The sequence below is a fragment of the Rattus norvegicus genome, chromosome 18 (genome assembly GCF_036323735.1).
Source record: "Rattus norvegicus strain BN/NHsdMcwi chromosome 18, GRCr8, whole genome shotgun sequence".
NCBI classification, from domain to species: Eukaryota; Metazoa; Chordata; class Mammalia; order Rodentia; family Muridae; genus Rattus; species Rattus norvegicus.
In genome coordinates, this window is record NC_086036.1 from 72,699,819 (window position 1) to 72,722,058 (window position 22,240).

At 44.0% G+C, this 22,240-nt stretch overlaps 1 protein-coding gene across 1 annotated transcript in view; it reads left to right on the forward strand.

The window, feature by feature from the left end:
* Skor2 (SKI family transcriptional corepressor 2) overlaps positions 1 to 21,299 on the forward strand; it is a 41,669-nt gene extending 20,370 nt beyond the window's left edge. Inside the window, exons 6-8 of the mRNA XM_039097333.2 lie at positions 8,068 to 8,135; positions 15,467 to 15,532; positions 20,460 to 21,299. Of these exons, the coding sequence (XP_038953261.1) occupies positions 8,068 to 8,135; positions 15,467 to 15,529 (131 nt within the window). The 3' untranslated portion in view covers positions 15,530 to 15,532; positions 20,460 to 21,299. The remainder of the gene's footprint in view (positions 1 to 8,067; positions 8,136 to 15,466; positions 15,533 to 20,459) is intronic.
* The last annotated feature ends 941 nt before the right edge of the window (positions 21,300 to 22,240 follow it).

Here is a 22,240-nt window from a genome sequence, read left to right on the forward strand (position 1 = left end):
CCCACTGTAACAAACAAAACCAAAACCTAGCAGTCATTTTGATCTGAGTTGACATGAGCCAGCCTGTGATGCTACATATACAAAGGATTGCTATAAACAACATTTTGGAAATCTGCAACCTGTTCTACCTGCTAAGGAAGTGATGTACTTATATCCAACTTTGAATAATGTCTGGTTTAGACACCCCCCCCCAAAAAAAAAGAGAGAGACAGTTTCACAGGATGAAACTAGTAAATACACTTTCTGTTCTTGTAATCTAAGTAGGACTGTGCTAGGCCAGCATGCAGACTCAGCCTTCTCTAATGGGAAGAAAAAACCTGAGCTCTGAAAGGCCACACCTGGAGGAAGGGGAGGAGACTTCAAGAGGTCTAAAAAGCTTTTTAACAAAGGTAGGGAGACCTTCAGGGTCACAGACAAAATCCAGGGACTTTAGGGCACTCGCTGACACGCAGCTGAGACGCTATCGGGTGTGGCCCTTAGGAATCCAAGGTCTAAAATCTGCCAGACCTGAGCAAGCTTCTCCTCCACAGTTGCCTGACCTCGAAACTGCCAACTGGGGCAGATGATTCCTGTCTCTCGGGATGAAGACACCAAATGACACTATCCATGCAAAACGCTGTGCTTTTAAGTTAGGTATTCAATAGCTGTCACCTGTAGTCCGAGGTGGTAACTAGGAAGAAGGGTGAGGAGGGGAGACTCAGCTCTGAGCTGCTCAAAGGAAGGATCGCTAAAACACTGGGCCGTGGGGTCTTTGTGGTTCTGAGGGCTGAGCGGAGTCACAAAAAACGAGTTCTGGGCACAAACAGTGAGCAGGTGTGATATGAGGGTGAAGGAGAAAAGAGGGGGAGGAGGGATAAAGAACACAGGGATAAAGAACGGGAGGACAGAGAGGAAAAAGGTGAATAAAGAGGAAGAAGAAAGAAGTGAAGGAGGGCGGGGGCGGAGGAGCCTGCATCCCGGGGCGGAAGAGCACGCACGCACGCACGCACGCACGCACGCACGCACGCACACACGCAGGCATCCTTAGTAGAAGGGAAGTCTGGAGGTGGAGAAGCCAGCTAACCTCTATCTTTGTTGAAGGGCTCTCTAGAACGTAAATTCATGAGCATACCTGCCTGAGCATGAAGGGAAACACAGGAGGAGGACAGGACCCCAGCACCAGGCTGAGAGCAGGGATGGGGGGCGTAGGGGGAGTATTCGAGGGAGGGCTCCAGGCTTGGCAGCAGCATGCACCCTTGCTTGCAGGAGGCATACTCCGCACCTCATTTCTAACCGCACAGCAGTAAATGGAAGTTATAGTGTCCACTCCCACCCTCTCTGCTCCAGCCCACACCATCTCCCTAAAATGCCACCTTTTCCATCAAGTTCTGCATCTAAGACATCTTCAGCCCCGCTCACCTGTGGCTTCTTTAAGTGTCTACATTAACTCCTGCCTGGCAAAAGCCCTTATTAAATACCCTCTGCCTCTGTACCTTTTCACCCCTTTCTCTCTCTGCTCTGGTGGCCACGAAAACCATCCTTTCTTTCCCTTTCCTGTCCCTCTAGTTCTCTTGGCCTCCCCTGCTCAGGTCCTCCTGCGTCCCCATGTGTGACATAACTCAAGTGTCTCCAGCCCCGGGAGGCCTTCCCACGCTGGCACTGACACCCTTTTGTAGAGTACACCTGGGTGTATCTCTCCAGTGTTCTGCGATGACATCCACCCCACCATGGTGCTGTCCCCCTCCCCAGCACTCCTCTATGGCCACTTTCAACCCTGATGTATTGTGAGTACAGACATCTCTTAGGGAGTGATTGATGTGCGTGTTGGTGTTGTATTTGAAATTAACATTGACCGTGAAGGGTGATACCGGATCAGCAAAGGTTGTTGCATAGAGGTGCTGTGCTGAGTTAGTGACTTAGTCCTGGGTTCTGTAGGTTTTAAAGAGAAGGGAATGGACAGGCTAGACAGTCACACAGGGGTGTATTAATGAGCAGAGCTTTGTGAATGTTGGGGTTCAGCTAAAGTGCCCTCAATTTAGATTCTTATAAAGTATCTCTCTTCGGATGTATTTTATTTTCTCATTACTTATTTTTTAGTTTAGTTTTTTTTTATGTGTATGTTTGTCAGAGGTGGACAGGTGTGTTTACAGGAGCACGTGCACATAGATACACACCATGGAAGCCAGAAGACAGTCTGGGCTCATTCCTCAGGAAACCTCTTTCCTTTGAGACGGGGTCTTTCTTCTTGGCCCTTGCCAATTAGACTAAGCTGGCTAGAGACCTAGCACCAGAGACACTCCTGCCTCTGCCTCCCTATCACAGGGTTACATATCTGTGAAGCCATGCCTAGCATTTTTAGATGGTTTCTTGGGGCTGAATTCAGGTCACAGAGCAACCCTTGCCCACGGAGCCCCACAGCCCCATGAGTGCTTCTTATTGAAAGCAAACTCAGTGTCACCTAGGTGTCTGGGTCACCTATCTGTGACTATTAGGATTCACTTTATACTTGGTGGCTCTCTCCATCCCTAGAATATTTTTGTGTCCTCCTCTGGAGCTGAGAGTGGGAGGAAATTCTCAAACACTGATGGTTCTAAGGCCCCCAGAGTTGCTCGAAGTCAGTGATAGGAAGGTAATGGTGAAACACATGACTACTGTTCTGTGAGTAGGGCCTCCATGAGCCAGGCATGCCAGATGGGTGTTCTCACTCGTGGTCCCAGGAACGCATGCCCTACACAGTTGCTATTTGGAAAAGAGCGCTTTCAGAGTATTCTCTGCTGCCATGATGAGCCCTACTGCCTTGCTGGCTGGCGTCCTTCTCTGCAGCACCTTTCTCAGCAGCCTCTCATTAGAGGAATGAGCCTGGCGAGCTTTCATCTCCAGTTAAACCTTCATCAGTGATTGGATATAGCGGAATTTAAAAAGACTTTTTCACTTTTGAACTGGCAGTCTTTTCATCTCAAAAGTCATACGCATACTTATCACAGAAAAATTCAGACAGAAATGCAAAGGGTAGAGAGAGGAAGTCACTCATAATCTTGTGACACAGCCACCCCCCCCAAAAAAAAGACAATTAACATTTTAATATTTTAGTCTTTCTACTAAAAATATAGTACATCTTTTAAAGATGAGCCCACTAATTAGCTAATACCAAATGGTCAGCTCTAAAAACAAATACATATGAGAAACACAAAATAGACTCAGCAGATTGTTTTCCTGTACCCATCATTTATGTGTGTATTAAATATATATTAAAGAGAGTGTGTATACATATTAAATATTCATAAAGAAAAATACATACATATTAAGGAAAATATTTAAGAACATATTAAAGAACTGGAGAGGAAATGGGGCTGTGTGGAAGGAGTTAGAGAAGATATAAGTACAGTACACACATATGACATTTTTAAAAAGTTCATTTTTTTTTACAAAGAGTGGAAAATAAACACAGTGGACACCAAGTCCTGTCCAGAGTTCCAGACAAGGGCTCCATTGCAGCTAAGTCTTTGCACAGGACTACTATTGTCTCTTTCTGTTTTTCCTAAATGAACTGCTCTGTGGAAGGGTGTGAACATGAAAATCTCTTAATATCTAACTTCAAGAACTTCAAGCCCTTTTCTAGAAAGGACGCACCAGTGTGCACTCCTGTCCTTGGCAACACATGCGTTTCCATTTTCTTTCTTTCCCGACTGGCACTTTGACATTTTGTTTATCAGCCTTTAAATATCTGGTGAGCCTCATTGTATACTCTCCCCCACATTTCCTTTGATGTGTTACTTTGTTGCTGGTTTGTAGGACCTTAAGCATGTTAAATAAGCATTCTACCCTGAGATACAGTTCCCCCAGGCAGAATCTCCTTAAATAGTGAAGTATCAGTTGTTTGACGTGTAACCAGTATTCCTTAAATTTACTTTTAAATGTTAGCTGTGGTATTTTGTGGGAAGTTGACTGTATAATTGTTTTCATGCTGAAAATTTCTGTTCCTCCCTAATCAAATCCATTAGTCTTGGGTGTAGTACTGCAAGTTTGTAATTTCAGCACTGGGGACATAGAAGCAGGAGGATTAGGAGATCAGGGTAAACCTCAGCTACATAATGAGTTTGAGGCTAGCCTAAACTGCCAAACTTGGTTTCAAACAAAATAAAACAAAAGATTCATAAATGCTTTGCTCTTGGCCTTTTGCCATTGACGCCCTTTCCCACTCCAATTTAAGAAAAACACCATTTCTCCAACCCTTGATGTTCGGCCTCTTAAGGAACTGTATTCACTGCATTTCAGCAGGGCATTGAGCATCAGTTAGGGAATGTCTAGTTGCCTCTTTAAATTGCCCTTTGCTGTTCCACCCTACTCCCTAGAACTTTCTTCCCTAGAATCCCTAGAATCCCTAGGGATTCTTCCAGGCAAATACGCCAGTTAGGTCACCAGCTCCTGGCTGCCCTTTATCCTCACCCTCCCGCCACCCCTCAGTTGCCGCTCTGGGTAGATCACTGGATGAACAGAGGAATCTGCTGTGAGGAAAGTTCTCTTCTCACGGGAAGAAGGAAGGAAGGAAGGAAGGAAGGAAGGAAGGAAGGAAGGAAGGACTCTTATCTGGGAATATGGTAGCTATATGGAAATTCTGGGGGCAGGCCATGGGAGAAGGTGTGAATACCAGGGCAGTTTGTGGTGGGTGCTTCTCTTGTTGCCCTTAGCCCACTGTGGACTCTGACCCACTCCAGAGCCTCCCGCTGTGGGATGGCTGCCAACTCGTCACACAGTACCTAACTTTTTTTTTTTTTTCTTTTTTCTTTTTTTTTCCGGAGCTGGGGACCAAACCCAGGGCCTTGTGCTTGCTAGGCAAGCGCTCTACCACTGAGCTAAATCCCCAACCCCGTACCTAACTTCTAATCAGTATCAGAGCATAACAGAATAAGGCACTTTGTTCCTGGCAAGGGAAAGCAGAAAGGGTGCTTTCAAATCAGTTTGCTCTGTCATCAAATCGTAAAATGCTAGAGCAAGAATCTTTCTCTGGGGCATCATCCACACTGGTTCCTTCCTGTGAAAGCTCGGGAACCCAGGGCAGGGCTCTTACCAATGGCAACACAGCCCTGGCCCTTTGATGATACTGATGTGTTTTTCTCAATCTCCTTCCTGACCTAGGAACTCAGTATATAGCTCGCTGGAAGACAGGTGGATTCCGGCTAGTAACAGATACTATGGATGTGTTAGCGGGGATATGGGCAACTGGCTGGAAGAGTCCAAAAGAAAGATAGCTGATTCTGGCAGGAGAGTCAAGGGAACTGGAAGACTTTTTACAGGGAAGAAGTGTTAGAACTGGGATTTAGGAAAATGAAGGTGCTGGCTGTAAGAGTAGACCACAGCCGGAACAAGGGTCCAGAGACAAGGAACATAATGCCTGTTTGAAAGCTGGAGAGTGGGTGGATGGCTTGCAGTGTTCCCAGCATTTCCCCCTTGCCCTCTGCCACAGCTGCCAGGTCACCTGAGATGCCCCTTCCTCCTTCCTCCCTAGGATACTGTTTACTTCCCTGCTCAGCACCCCCACACCCCCTCATTGGCCCACCCTGGCCCCTCTACTGTAAAGTCTTCCTCCCCACATTTAGAGGTGAAAGTAGGAGAGGAGAGGAGAGGGAAAAAGAGAAGAGAGGAGAGGAAAGGAGAGGAAGAGAGGCCTAAAAGGGTTAGGAGACTCTAGGGTGCTGTCAGCCATATTTTTCTTTTTTTTTGGGGGGGGTTGTGTTTTCTTTAATTATATCAAATGAAAGTTTATTATCATGTCAAGATTATCAGCTTCAATGAAGAGAATTTATCATCCCTATAAAAAGAAAAGAGAAAAAACATATACAATATAATTCTGTCTGTATTCATATGTACAAATAATTTCATGAACTCGTGTTCATCAAATGTTGATTATTAATATTTTGGAGCATTATATAACTTATTTTCTATTAAATAATATATAATGCCATTAATATTTTAGCAAAGACTAAGCATGCATCCTCTCTAAAATATACTAAAGACATTTCTTTTTATTTATTTATTTTTTTATTAACTTGAATATTTCTTATTTACATTTCCAGTGTTATTCCCTTTCCCGGTTTCCCGGCCGACATCCCCGTAACCCCTCCCCCTCCCCTTCTTTATGGGTGTTCCCCTCCCCATCCTCCCCCCATTGCCGCCCTCCCCCCAACAGTCACGTTCACTGGGGGTTCAGTCTTAGCAGGACCAAGGGCTTCCCCTTCCACTGGTGATCTTACTAGGATATTCATTGCTACCTATGAGGTCAGAGTCCAGGGTCAGTCCATGTATAGTCTTTAGGTAGTGGCTTAGTCCCTGGAGCCATATTTTTCAAATGTAGTCACCCTTCAGTATCCCTGGGGATTAACTCCAGGACCCGCTGCACATAACTTTCATGAATATGCCAGTCTCGTATAGCATTGCCTAGTGATTTCATTTAACCCATGTAAGTCTTCCTACATACTTTAGACTACAACTAATACACCACAGGGCACAACCCCCAAGTGGGGTCACATAAGAGAACGTAGGAATCAGGCAAACTGGGACAACAGTAAAAGGTTTCTGAACATTAAATGACCAAAAGTTGGCTGAAAATCAGACGCATGGTGAATCAAGGCATGTGCTTGCCTCCTTGTGCAGTGCTATTTCCCCACTGGCCACCACCGGCTTGTTGAACAAGCCAGGCAGAGCCAATAAACGCTACAGGAACAGGCTTAAGAACTGTGCGTTTCCGATTTCGTAATCACCACACAAAGTGCTCTTTAAACGCAATGATTTAGTTACAGAAGATTATTTTTTTTTTGTTTTGTTTTTAAAGATTTATTTATTTATTATATATAAGTACACTGTAGCTGTCTTCAGATACACCAGAAGAGGGCATCAGATCTCTTTACAGATGGTTGTGAGCCACCATGTGGTTGCTGGGAATTGAACTCATGACCTCTGGAAGAGCAGTCGGGTGCTCTTAACCGCTGAGCCATCTCTCCAGCCCCAGAAGATTATTTTTAATTATTTTATTTTATGTTTATGTATATGGATGTCCTGCCTGCATATCTGTCTGTGCACTACGTGTCAAGTGCCAATAGAGAAGGCAGGAAGATATAGGACCCTGGAATTACAGTTGTGAGCTGCCATGAGGGTCCCCAGGGGCCTCTAGAACAGCTAGTCCTTGTGACATCTCTCAAGAATCTCAAACTTGTAATTTTTTTTATATTTCCCTGTCATTGTTCTTCAGCATATCAGGATCAATTTAGCTGGGTGTGGTGGCACATGCCTTTAACTTCATCACTAAGAAGGCAGAGACAGGAGGATCCCTGTGAGTTCGAGGCCAGCCTGGTCTACAAAGCAAGTCCATGACACCCTGGGCTATTACACACAGAAACCCTGTCTCAAAAAGGAAAAAAAATACCAATTTAATTTATCTTTTAAGTATATTGTGCTAGAATGCTTGTTTTGTTTTATTCATTTAATCGCTGTTTGAGCTGCTGACTTGAGTTTTCCTAAAAGAATCAATAAAAGAATTTTGGTTTTGGATTAAGGATAAAATTCCCAACAGTTTCTGAAATGGCTCTGTGCCTGCTTCTGCCATTTTGTGGTACCCATCTATGCAAAACCACGTCCTCGGTATTGATAATTACAAGATCAGAATATCGATCGACTCTGACAAATGCTAAAGATATCCTGGCGTATCAGAGAGTCTGCCAACATTTCACTCTTTACATCAAGCTAGATGAGGCACAGCCACCTGAGGATGCTAGAGAATAAAACAAACTCCCGTAGACCTATCTCTCAACCTACGTACCTGGGTCACACAAATGTTTCTCAGATGAAACGGGTTCCTGAGTAGAAAGAATTTCAGAAGCTCTGCTCTTGGGGTCTCTATCTCTGACACACCGAGACGACGCTGTGTGGGCGGAAGATACTCCATTTTCTTTACTACGAGTTCAGGGTCATGTTGATGATTTTCCAAGGTTGGTCGAATCCTCAAACCAGGAGTGTAGGATTTGGAGCGACAAATGTACACTAAACCTGGATCTTACATCTTCATGAGTTCCCTTGTGTTTCTCTCTTCCCCAGATAACTTCCAGGACCAGGTGAAAAGGGAACTGGCTTACCGAGAAGAGATGGTGCAGCAGTTACAAATCGTAAGATGCCTTTCTGTTTATAAATGTCGGCGACATCCCTGATTTGCGTTCAAAGCCCTCAATGCATGCCGCACTGTTTTGCTCGACAATCCTTTGGTCCACTTACTTCTCAGCTGGTTGAGATGCTAATTGCCAAGGGATTTACGTAGGCTCAGAGTAAACAGATGTGTCAGTGTGTTTCTTCTAGCTGTAACTACCTCCCATGTGTTAATACACAGATGTGTGCATCGCCTCTGTGGGCAAACTAGAGGTACCCAGCATTCTTTCCCTGCACAAATTCACAGGCACCATGTGGGGATGTGATGGGAATTCACAGAAGGGATACTAGCTCCTGCTCTCTGCACCCCTCACCAGTCGGGCCCTCCCTAGTCAATAGAGCGGAGTATACACACAATTAACCAATTACGGGCACTCTAGGGTTGATGAAAAGAAACAAATCATTTCCACAGGAAGCCTTCTTCTCTATCCTAGACTCAAAGTGATCTCTTTAAACGGAAGCAGTAGTCAGGAGGACACAGAGAGACAGAAGGCTCTTGTTTTGAGGTTTTGTTTTCTGAACCTACCCCAGGCAGACGCATCTGGTCTAAGCCCTAGGGTTTTAAATCAGCCCCCCCCCCCCCCAAGCGTCTTCATTTTCCAAAGAGCAAACAATAGGAAACATAATTTATACTCGGTATTTTCGAGATTGTTTTAAAAGCATCTGGATAAAGATCTGTGCCGATTTTTGGAAGCTCGGTTGTCGTAATTTTGGTCATTTGATGTTTTTAGTTGATCTGTTTCTACCCTCAGACCACTGAGCATGTCTGAAGTGTCTTAAGATCAAATGTGTCGTTCTGTCAGGATTGTTTGAGAAAGATGGTTGCTAGTTCTTTCTTTGTATGGAAGGAGGAGGCATGCCCGTGCTCACAGAGACTCCTGAGAGTGGTTAAAGCAATCGAAGATTCATTACCTCTTCTGCTTAGGGGTCTCAGCTAAAAGTGGAATTTATAAGGATTGTGACATTCCCACTGTGGTCTCAGATGCTCGTTAATAACTCCAGGATTGGAAAGTCTTTATACCAGATTTTGCTCAGAGTGTTGTTCTTGTGGGTTTTGGTTATTGTTGGTGGTAGTGGTATCATTATTGTTGGTGCTGGTGCGCGCGCGCGCGCGCGCGCGTGTGTGTGTGTGTGTGTGTGTGTGTGTGTGTGTGTGTGTGTGTGTTGTTTTTGTTTATACTTAAATTCACTGGGCACCTGAGGATATTCTTAATTAATCGATAAGACATTGCACACAGAGAGTGAAAACAAAGTTACTGACTCTTCTCAGCCTTTGATTTCCGATGGTAAGAGCTAAAATTCCTTATAGTGAATAGGCTTATTGTTTTCCCCCTCAAGGAAGAATATAAATATGGGGTGGGAGACAAGGGGGACAGAATGTTAAGACCTGACTTAATTAACATAAGGTGTCTTTTTTTTCCCCCTGGTTTTTAAAACGGAAATTGCAGGCCAAGAAACAAACAAGAATTGGGATTTCCGGATGACCACAAATAGAGCAAAGTGGGCTATAGGAAAGGAGTTGGGTGTTCATTTCAGGGTGGCCTTTAAAGCTAGTTGCTTAATTTCAACGTCTTAATTTCCTTTGACAGTTTCTTTAGTAACAGGGGAAAGAATGGTGTATCCATATAATATCATGCAGTGTTGCTAGAAGAAAAAATGTCTAATGTCTTTCTAGATACATGCAAGATACAAGTTGGTATTACTAAACACAGCAAATGTTATTACGTCTTGCCGCACTAGGCAGTAAAGTGTTCCTGGGGTGAATGAAACAGTGTTGGAAAGTTAAGACACAATCCCCCAACACATATGTGCTAGTGCACATGTGTGTGTGCACGGCACACACACACACACACACACACACACACACACACACACACCTTTTTAGGTTCAGTGTAATTCCTGTACAGACATTTACAGGCAAACAACATAAAAATTAATAAAACAAACATGGCTTATTTTTCCTTCTTCCTCTTTTTTGGGTCCCCTACAATAAGACAACCGGGCTGTCTCCAGAACCCAGCCCCATGTATAGCCTTCAACACCTGAAACATTGTTGCACCAATCACCTTCCCCCACCCCCACACAATACACCCATTCCTTTCCATTCCTTCTCAGTTTTTCCCTGGTCGGCCTTGATGTCCCAGGTGTTCTCTCACACCAGTAAAGGAAGGCGCACTAGTGAATTCCAGAGAGTTCCCATGCTATTATTTCCCTGCAACTAGCAGACACACCGTAAGGTCTACCAACTTGGACTCACGGTCCATCCCCTGAGTGTCATTCTCTCCAAAAGGAGCTTCTGTAAGGCTGAACCTGGTGGGGATAATATTATAATCCAAAGTCACATGAAGAATATGCACCTGGAAACCATGAGGTATGTCACCAGTATGAGCGGCCAGCAGAATAGTATGACCCTTCCCAAAATAATGTCTGCTGGAACCGAATAGGCCAGGTGTCAGAGTTGATTTGGGGCAGGAAGGACCCATTATGGAATTCTTCTACCTAACTTTAGAAATAACACAACAGGCTCGATGTTGTTTGCACAATCTGGTTCCTTATTCAGCTTTCTGTATCTGTAAGGCAGCCGAGGGGATGTCTTCAGAGAATCCAGGAAGATTATCAAGAAGTGACAAAGTGTCACTCTCTCATTTGCTCTCCTGGCTTTAGTCCAATGATCTCTCTTTACATAAATGTGGTTGCGAACTTTGCCTCCTGGTAACGAAGTAAACCTCTGTGGCCATTTCATATTCAAAGTCTATGTCACAGAATACACACTCTTTTCTCAGATGAAGTAAAAACCTAGCCTAACTTGCAATCCTGGAGAATTAAAAATAAATTAGGGGCTGGGGATTTAGCTCAGTGGTAGAGCGCTTGCCTAGGAAGTGCAAGGCCCTGGGTTCGGTCCCCAGCTCCGAAAAAAAGAACCAAAAATAAATAAATAAATTAATTAATTAATTAATTAATTAATTAAAACCATCATATTTGGGTAATGGTTCCTGTACACGCACAGCACATTTCTTCTGCATTGTTACACGGCGTTCCTATTCAAAACACTTCCATGGAAAGCATCTCGGGTGTCATTGCCATAAAAAGAAAATTATGAATTTCTTTGGTTCCTACATTTTTAGATCCTCTGCTGACTGTAATTCCTGTTCCTTCTTATTCCAGTTTGTTGAATACAAACTTGTAATGGATATACAGTCAAATGATGGAGTCTCCTTGTGCATTTATAAACGAGTGTGTATATATCAGGATGTTAGCACTAAAGCACATGCAGAATTAGCTTACTTAACACTTATAAATGGCCACGAGCTAACTCTTAAAATAATACTGAAAATTTGAATTTTCTACTACTTGTGTGGAAAAAAAAATAAACTCTGCCATCCCTGTTCTGAGTTTTCAAATGCTTAAAGTGTTTCTTCATGAAGCTAGATTTATTTCTACAAAAGAGCAGGCATTTCTCTACTTATGAGCCAAATCCAAAACCCTTAAAATTTAGCAAGTTTGTGAAAATGTTAAGTGTTTAGCATAATAAGAGACAGGATCTCGAGGAGAGTGTGTTCAATTTTAAAAAGTAAAATACATTGTCTATTAGGGTTGGAAAGAAAGTGAAGGTGTTCTACTCAGTACGTAACCTTTTAACTGAAATAGACTTAAGTCCTGGAAAAATGTAATGATTTATAGCAGAAACTTGATAAGATTTCTTTTTCATTGTTAATTTGGCAATCGTTCTTTAAGAAAGTACATCTGTAAAAGCAATTATTGTGGGTTTGCCTGAGGTACACTCCTCGAACCCCAAGATCTTCAAGAATGCTGTCAGTTACCAGTACAGAGCACCCCATCCATCCAGGGCTAGACCCAGACTTAGCCCCTGAACCTGTCTGACAGCAAGGCTTAGAAGAGATGCCACAAATGCTCCAGTCTTGAAGTGCCCTCTGCTGTTGTCATAGAAAGCTGCAGTCACACGCAGCTGGGGAAACGGAAGTGCCCCACCAAAAGCCTTCAATTAAAATTACATTCAGGCGACAAATTTAGTATTGACGTTTCATTCATAATAAACTTGTAAAATCAGCTTACCGCTTCCCTGTGATGGGAACATGGCAGCTCTTTCCTGAGGAACTGCAAGCACTTCTGAGCCAGCTCCTAAGTGAGAACACAGCCTCTGTGTGACAGCCATCCTTCCTTGGATGTTGTCTAGTGTTCCTTGGGAGGAGAACTGGACCAAATTTCCATAAAAGACAGAACTGTTCCCGTCTTGTATTTTTACAAAACGATTCCCAGAGACATTGAGCGGCTTTGCTTTTGTGGCTAAGTATATGTGTTAGGGAGGTCCTTGCAAGCCTCGATGAAAATCTGAACTTCCATAGAAGCTTCTGTCAGACTCTTCTGTACAGACAGACTCTGACCTTTTCCCACTGGTGTTCAAGTGCCCTGTGTCTTAACAATGACTCCATTGTCCCTCCATTGTGGGGCATTCTGCTCATGTTTCCAGCTTCCAGACATTGACTCTCCTGAGTGTCTGAACTCAAACCAACTGTCCTTTGGCACAAACTAGAAAGATATCTTTTATGGTATGACACCAATGCTTTTGACCTCTTAGGGTCATCGGAGAAGACCTAAGTTCTCTATCCAGACCTTGTATTTCCACACTGGTCAAAATGAAAAGGGAGCTTTCGTACGTCCTGCACTAGGCTTCCATGGGCCTAAGTAGTTCAACAGCTCCCCTAGAATACGAAGTTCCCAAGTCAGGAGTGTTTGCTGACGTCTGTAAATCCAGTATTGTGTTCTATAGAGTCTGAGAAACCATCAATTGAACAAGATACTGTTGCCTAATAATTCACAGAGGGAAAAAAGCTTCTGACTGTAATTCTAATACACCATCGATCACCACACGCCCAATTTCAGAGATGTAAAAATGTTCTGGGGAAAGTGTGCCTTGGACTCCGTAAACTAGTATAGATGTAAGGAACAAGTGGGCCGTGTGATAATCTTTATCATTTCTGATTCAGGGCCAGACGTGCTTGCTCTTTGTCCTTGCCTTGCCTGGCTTTATTTTATCCTTGTTCCTAAGATGCTCACATTGGAACCTGCATTTGTTTGAGGACAACTCCCCATGGCCATCTAAAGTCTAACCCGGAGCTCTGAGATTCTGGTGCTGTCGTCTGGAGATAGCCCCTGTCTTTCCTAGCTAGAGGAATATGAGCAAGGGAGGGGAAGAAGGAGAGTGGAGGGGAGGAGCCATGAAAGGGGAGAGGGGAGATTTGGCTGACAGTAGCGTCATTCCTGCAGTTTTCTCTGGGTTAGCATGTGGTTTACTCACTTCGGTGAGTAGTCCAGGATGCTGTGACTTTCTCCCCTACACTGCCCAGCACTTAACTTGCCCCTATAAAGTCCTGCAGTATCTGATTCTCGTTTTAAATACCCTTCGTAAACAAGAAAGTGAAGTGAGTATGTCTTACTGTTAACTTAGCTTACCCAGAGGTTTATATCAGATCTTGCTATCCTAAATAATAAAACTCCATTCAAGACTCTCATACTGTATAACTTACAAGAGAGGTCACCCAGATCCTTTGTTATCTACAGCCTACACCAAAATGGAAAGTCTCCATTCAAGGGTGTCTCTGAATGACAGGTATAAGATAACCTCCCATGAGAAGAGGTGACTTGTGTCTCTATCTAACTGCCCTTGTCATAGCCACCTAGATGGTCTCGGCCCACATCCTACATTATGAGAGGAACACTGAACACTTTATGCCATTGTGTGTTTCGCTAATTTCAGCACTGCTACCTGCGCGTTATCAGATGTGCTCCTGATTCAAAATGTCAAGGTGCTTATTTTTATCTTCTTTTTGTCCATTAGGACACTGCCCGATTCAAGTGACCAGTTTTATAGCAAAATGGCCCTGCTTATCTTAGTCACCGCAGGCAGCATTGTCATCTCACGGTCTCTTTCTATTGATAAAGGTCCATGTGTGGACCCATGAGTGGAAAGAATAAAGTCAACATCCAGTAAAAGGCTGGGAGTGACGAAATCCATTAACGACATGTTAAAATATTCCACAGCCAAGCACAGTGGTGCACACATAGAGTTCTAGTACTTGGGAAGCTGAGGGATCACAAGTTCAATTCAGCCTGAGCTGTAAAGAAAAGAAGGAAGAAAGATGAGGGAGGGAAGGAGAGAGAGAGGAGGAGGGAGGGAAGTATTATCTAAGTGAAGGAAAATTATTATATTTTTCCTCTTACTACCTGTATGTAACAGCTATCTTTTGGGTTACATTCCGAAAGACTGAGTATTGAGGCTGGAGAGTTCACTCAGCTGTTAAGATCACTGGCTGCTCTTTCAAAGGACCCAGGTTCAATTCCCAGCACCTACATGGTAGCTCACAACGGTCTATAACTATTACCAGGAGTCTGACACCTCCATCTGCCTTCCACAGCACTGCATGAAGTCGATGTGCACACACACACACACACATACACACACACACACACACACACACACACACGTGCGGGCAAAACAATCATGCACACAAAATAAAAATAAATAAAATATCAAAAGAGGGGGCTGGGCATTTGTTTCCTCAAATGTAACAGAGATGCAAATTTAGAGTCCTAAATTTAACCTCATAATGATGCGGGCAGGTAGCACAATGGCAGAGTTGCCTGACCGGGGTCAGTATAAAAGCAGGTGTAAATAATGTATGTGTCTGCTCTCGGCCATTTGGATTTTCTAATGACAAGTCGCATATCAAATGTGATAGGCTTCCATTCACAACCCACTCTTGAGACTCACCCCCAAGTCCCTCCAGATAGAATGAACCACGTCTCCCATTCAGTGCGGTTATTTCTAGCTCTTCTTATCAGTAATTGAGAATTCACCCGCAGTAATAATTTATGTTTAGCCTTCTTCGTGATTCACAACGATAGCATGTTTTTATAAAGAAAACACTCTAATTAAACCGATCGCCTTGAACTAGTTTGTAATCACATTCATCTTTTGTGACGTTGGACCTATTTCAACACTGTAACTCACTTGTCAAATGCTAATAATACCAACCATTAATACCCTTTAAAAAGAAAATGCCTCATATTAACCTCAGTGATCTGTAGCAGCAAACCGGTTTGTCGTTGCCTGTGAGTAGCTTTTCCGATGCTGCACCCCAGCATGCTCACACTGCTGAGCGGAGGGAGCTCTCCTCTCTGCAGGAAAGATCCACTGGCATTGTTAAGGGGAGTGAAGGGTCTCCCCTCAGCTTCTGTCTCCAGCTTGAAGGCCTTGCTTGTTTCTGTCTTACAGATCCCCTATGCAGCGAGCTTGATCAGGAAAGAGAAGCTTGGCGCCCATCTCAGCAAAAGCTAAAAGGTGAGATTGCCAGCAGAAGCAGGTTTTCTCAATAATCCTTCCGGCCAGTGCTGGGGTGTTTGTTTATTGAGGTGTTGGTAATAGCCCGCCCGAGGGGTTGAGGAAGTTGTATGGAGTGTTTAAGTCAATGTAGCAAATGTGTTTGTCATCCCAGGCTCTGACTTCCGAAATGAACGGCTAAGGACTTCCTAGAAATGACATGACAAACTCCAAAATGTGAAAACGTCTCTATTCCTGTCTTCAGAAACAATAATCATTCTGTTCTGATGTGTCTTTCTCTGTGGGAGTCTCTCTGCCCCCCTGAAACAATGGCAGTGTGTCATCTCTCACCAATGTCACCAAAGTCTTCCCGAGTTTGACTCTCGGTGAGTCACTAGCCATGGTGACATGAACTGAGGAGTAAAATAGACTAGGGAGACTTTCTGTCCAGGGAATAGTGAGTTGGCCTCTCCCTACACCAAAACAGTTCTTTCAAATGAAACCAGCTTCAAGGTCACATTCCTGGCAACAATTTAAAAAGACAAAAATCTAAACGTAAGGGAAAGCAGGCAGTGAGAATTCTCTGATTACAGTCAAAGCATGCCCAAGAATTTCAGAAACAGCCTTTGAAGACTTTCGAGGAAGACACACCTGTTAATTGGAATTGTAAGCCTGCAAAAAACGTAAAGCACAATTGTTTCTGTGAAAATAGGATGACGTAAGGGTCAGAATTTCTGAGTCAGGGCAAGTCCAGGGTATGCGTGCATGCGCGTGCATGTGGAAGTTTGTGTGTGCGTGCGTGTGCACGTGTGTGCGCGCGTGTGTGTGTGTGTGTGTGTGTGTGTGTGTGTGCATGTATGTAACTATGCATGACCACCTGTCCATGCAGAATGTGGAGGCCTGAAGTCAATGCTGGGCTGTCTTCCTATATTGGTCCCTATCTTACTTTTTGATTCAGTATCTTCACTGAAACCGGAAGTTACCACTTCAGCTAGACTAGCGGCAGCAAGCTACCCTGATCCACCAGTCTCTACCCATCCCCTCGCCCCAGCACTTGAGTTACAGACATGGGCCACCAGACCCAGGTTTTCTCTCTTAAGTACAGGAGGATCAGAGCTCAAGTCCTTGCACTTCACCTACCGAGCCACCTCCCAAGGCTCGGGGTAGCGTTTCCTCCTGCTCTGGGCAAGAGGTGCATTTTATCCACTCCCTTCAGAAGGGGTGAGACATCATGTTTTTAACTCGATAGAGTCTATATGGGAGGAAAATCCTGACAAAGGAGGTCCATTGTTCTTCCTCTTGCCCGTGAGCACTTCTCTTCTCCCCACTGTGCATCTACCACAGGCGGATGGCTGGCCCTGCCGCCAACTCTTTCAGGAGTTTATTTCAGTATTTGCTTTGATAATGATAACGTCACATTTCATCTGTCTCTCCAAATCCTGTGAAACACTCCTAGGCTGTCTCTTCATTCCGTACATGGGGAAATGAAACACAGAGAGGGGAGAAGTAACATTTTCTATCTGTGTTACCAAGCTAGGAGGAGGTGCCAAGGCACATAGCCTTAGATAGACACAATGTTGTTTACTCCATCCTGGTCGCTTTGTTCTCAGCAGAGATTAAAGTAAAAGTATCCTGTCCAATCTCCATAAAGCGAAACTCAAAGGTTCCTGTGAGTTTGACTCTCAACTGAAATATTTTTACTAAGTCTGATGTTGACTTGTTGGGTTTCTTTCCAGTCTGTGGTAGAGAGAGTCGGTACTACTAAAGTGAATGAGAATTGCTTTATGGTGTGCAGATTCCTCTTAAATCAGGATATCAAGATAATCAAGAGAAGAACAACCCAAATGAGTGGTAATAGGTACTGAAAATGCCAAACTAATTTTCTTTGAATCATGGAAAAATATTAACATGAGTGTTTAAAAATAACCTTCCTATGACACTCATTTGGCAATTATGACGTCCAATAAATGGCGAAGTCTGCCGTCAAAATGGAGTCAGGATTTGCAAGATAAGTTTGCTTTAAGTTTCAAGCATTCGATGATGATAATCTTGCCTCGCTCCCAGCCAGTTTCTCCCATGTCCTGCCCCCAACATGAGTTGATTTTGCATATTTGTGAGCCTGACATAAAAGATATTGTATTGGATGTTTGACTCCGTGTTTGCGAGACTCATCCATCAGAGGGTGGCTTGATGCATGTGTAGGAACTTCAATGAGTCTTTCTTCCTTTCCCTCCCATCCTATCTTCCCTGCTTGTCCCAAAAGCCCGTCTTGCACCTACACAGTGACTCTCACAGTTGTGAAATCTCTGCCAGCGGCGTAGCGCATGGCTGTGCCACGGTGGGGAGAGAGATTGATTTATGCTTAGTAACTAATGCTTCCCCCCTTGCTGTTTTTGTCTCCATCCTTGCAGACAACAGGGATCTCTCTAAGTAGACCCTGGTGCTTTGGGAAGATTAGCGGTTACTTAACTGCTTAGCTAACCCAGCCAAGCAGAGAATGACGACCATGTTGTTAGTCTCAGACTTTCGGTGTGTAGAGCCTGCGAGGAGTTACCCCAAGAGAGATTACAAGATAAAAATCATTACACCGGGGGAGAGAATGGTTCTGTCTTCCTGAGTGACCACAGGTTTCCAAATTAGGGCCTAATGCATTAGCATCTTATGCAAGAGTGACCCTTAAGGCAGTGTTCATGCCACCCAGTGGATTCCAATATGAATATTAAGGGGAGGAAGCTTTTCAAAACCACAGGCAATCCATTTAATAAGCCCAGCAACATATTGCTGCTCCACAAATCTTCTTTGGCCCTCTGTGAGAACATAGGAAATTCCATGGTGTGTCAAATTAAAGTGTCTACCCAGGCCGGCACAGTAGCTGTAATTCCAGCAGAAGAGCCAAGTTAGCCATATTAGCATCGAGCTCACAGTTGAGGCACAGGCACGGAACACTCTTAACTCTCCGTTAATATATTCATTATCAGTGGATTTATTTAAAGCCTTTCTTCAACCTAGGCGCCTGTCCCCTTTGGGGCAATGAATTCTATGTGCTTAGAAGCCAGCTGTGTGGAGGGTAGTTTAGTTTATTTATCTCTAAAACATCTACTAAAACAAGCCCCATTAGATTAGGCACTGTTTTGCTTGGCTAGTCTGTTGTATTGAGAGCTCAGGAAAGCAAGGAGAGAGAAACATGTCCAAGGGTTACGTGTAGATTCTTAGCTGGGCCCTTCTAAACATTTCCTGTGTTATGTGTGTGTGTGTGTATGTGTGTGTGTGCCTGTGCCTGTGTGTGTGTGTGTTTGTGTGTGCACATGTGTGTGTGTGTGTATGTGTGTGTGTGTCCTGGGCCCTTCTAAACATTTCCTGTGTTATGTGCGTGTGTGTGTGCGTGTGTGTGTGTGCCTGTGCCTGTGTGTGTATGTGTGTGTTTGTGTGTGCACGTGTGTGTGTGTGTGTGTGTGTGTGTGTGTGTCCAAGAGTTACATGTGGATACTTAGCTGGGCGCTTCCCTGGTGTGTGTGTGTGTGTGTGTGTGTGTGTGTGTGTGTGTGTGTGTGTGTGTGTGCATCCTGTATGTATGTGCACTATGCATGTGCAGGAGTTCACAGAGGTCAAAAGTGTCATCCTGAAGTTAAAGATGGCTGTGAGTCTTCTCACTGCTGGATAGTGAACCCTGTCCTCTGGAAGAGAAGTTAAGTGCTCTCAACTACTGAGCCCACCTCTGTAGCCTCTGGGCCCATCTTTAACTTCAGAATCACTTCTGGTATTCTTCTTTGTCTAGATCTATTGCTCTGACCAGCTGCTGTGTAGACCTCAGTATAACCTACCTGGAATCTCTACCCCAAATAGAAACTGTTACAATGTCAGCATTGATGTAATTATCACTGTTTATTTTTTTAATTACCTTCATACTTTTGCAAGTTGTCATTCGACACCAGGAAATAATTAAATTGTTTTACGTAGGTGGGAAATGTGTCACAGGACAGCTCATTCACAGTGGCACACTGCTCTCCGAGCTATAATGATAACATCTACCGTTACTTTAGTAGTGACTGTGCCAGATCCAGAACCAAATGGAGTTTGCTCTATTACCTTTGTGGCTCACAGCTCCGTAAGGTAGATGCTGCTAAGTCTGTAAGGTAGATCCCGTTTCAGCCCCTATTTCACAGATTCAAACACTGAAGCTTAGGGAGGTCACATAGCTGGCAACTGCAAATGCCAGGATCCACAGTCCTTGTCTGTTTGACTTCCTTGGATACTAGAACTGCTGAGGAACAGACAGGACACTAAATATTACCGCAGTGTAATCCTGCACAATGGCTTTGGCTTTGCTGTTGTCTACGCATCATAGAAGGGCGGGGTCTCTTCTCGGTCTGCAGCCCTGAAGGTCACTCTTGCATCCCAGGCTTCTGCTGAATTCTTTCTCCTACTCTAAAAGGCTGCTTTCATTTTTTTTTTTAAGTTTTCCTTTATTTTGAATTATGCAGATACAAAGATACGAAGCACACTTACATTTAAAAAATGTATCCAGGTCAGCAAAGTGCTTGCTTCACCAACATAAGGGCCTGAGTTTGGATGCCTCTCAATCATACAGCCCCGTGTTTCTGAACCCCCCAGCACTGGTAAAGCAGAAACAAGGGTATCCCCAGAGCTTGCTAGTCATCCAGCCTAGCTAAATCAGAGACCCCAGGTTCACCCTGCCTCAAAAAAAGTGAGGTAGGAAGGCACCAACATTGACCTGTGACTTCCACATACATACTCAGAAGCATGCATGTACTCTTGTGTGCATACATACACAACAACCTATATGTGTACATATACAACACACACACACACACACACACTTATTTGAAATGTATTGAAACTAATAAAAATATCTCCTCCATCATTTTAGCTGTTCTCACTATCTGGTCGTGTTACGCTTAGGTTGTCATGTGCTTTTGCTTTCTCCCAGGCGACATACCCACTTACCTACGTTCTGTAAGATACGACCCACCACTGAGCACTTCGGACCTAGCAGAAAGAGGAGCTGCAAACTGACGGGGCCTGGGCCTCAGAACCAGGTTCGAGAGAAGCCAAGGACAAGTGACCTCGAGGCAGCATGGGCGACCATGTAAAATAGACTGTGGCGGTCATTCATTAGGAGGGGGGAGGGGGGGGAGCCAACCAGAGCGGTCGATGCTTGTCACATCTTTTGGTGGAACCAAAGTTGGAATATTTGTGTTTTTAAAGCATAGCTGATCCCAGAGGGTAGGAGGTGCTAAGTGAGGAACAAATGTTCGTGTGGTCTCCGCAGCGCCATACGACTGTCCTTTGCTTTTCCAGAAGTGATTCGTAGTGGAAAGAAGACAGAAGAGCAATCCTGGGAATGGGGACTTACGGTTAGACAAACCTGCTTTTTCATAGCAAGCTGGACAGACACACACGGCCCCTTCCTCTCTGGTACTTTGCCTGCTGTATGAAGACTGTATTCCTCTGGAAATATTTTACAGTTTAATATTGAGTGTAATTAAGAATATAATCATGTTATCAAAAATGGTATTTAACTCTGTTGTAGTTTCTTTAACATTCATGTGGATAAAAAGTCTATAATAAAAAAAAGCTATGAAGTAATGGATGCGCTCATGTAGTTAAGTGCGTATTTGCTCGGGAGCAACTCAGAAACGAATGCTTTTTAGAGTTATTTTGGCATAAAGTATTTGAATAAATTATTTTTTGAAAGCAGCTTTCCTTCACAGATGATTATTAAAGGTTAGGCTAGCCTGTGATTCCCCTCAACATCTGGGGGCCAATCCATGACCTTAGAATCTCTCCAGTTCCTGGCAGACTTGGTGACGGGGTGAGCGTCATGGCTTCCTCGTCACTGTGATGTTAAATCCAAACCCATATAATAGTTTTATGCTGAAAATGCCTTTCAGATGCAATAAACAGAAGAGGCGAAATGTGACCCTTTGCAGAAATACTTTCTAAGGTAGTTCTGGGTCCACCATGGATGACTTCCCAGCTCGAAGCTGCCAAAGGCTCCCCTGACTGAAGATGCTCCCCACTATTGGCGCTTCTTGGCGGACTTTAAAGGATATTTAAAAGGCATCACCATGGGGCTGGAGAAACAATGGCCACTTCTCTCACAGATGACACAAATGTAGCTCCCAACACCTCACATCCAGTGACTCACAGCTGCCCGTCCAGCCCCTTCACACACACAAAGTAGAGGAGGAGGAAAATTAATTTTTAAAAGTATACATTCATGATATTTAATACTTTACACAGCAGCCCTGTTATCGCGCCCTCTCTTCCCAACTCCCTCCTGATAGATAAATGTTCTTATCCGTGCTGAAACATGGTGTTGGTTTTCTGATGTTGTAACAAACACCTGAAACACATGGACTTATGAAAAAAATAAGAAACTAGGGCTGGAGAAATGTCTCAGAGGTTTAGACAATTGGTCTCCTTGCAGAGGATCTGGAGTAAGAGCTTAGCACCCACAACAGGTGTCTCACAATAGCCTGCACCTCCAGTTCCAGGGTATATGGTGCCCTCTTCTGGCCTGATTGGGCACTGCATGTGTGGTGCACATATATTCAGGCATACACACATACGCTTTAAAAAAAATTTAAAGGAGATTGGGAGATAGCTCAGTGGGTAAAACATTACCTCAGAAGTAATGAAGAACTGAGGCTGGACCTCCAGAACCCACATAAAACCTAGATTGATAGCACGCACCTATCATCCCAG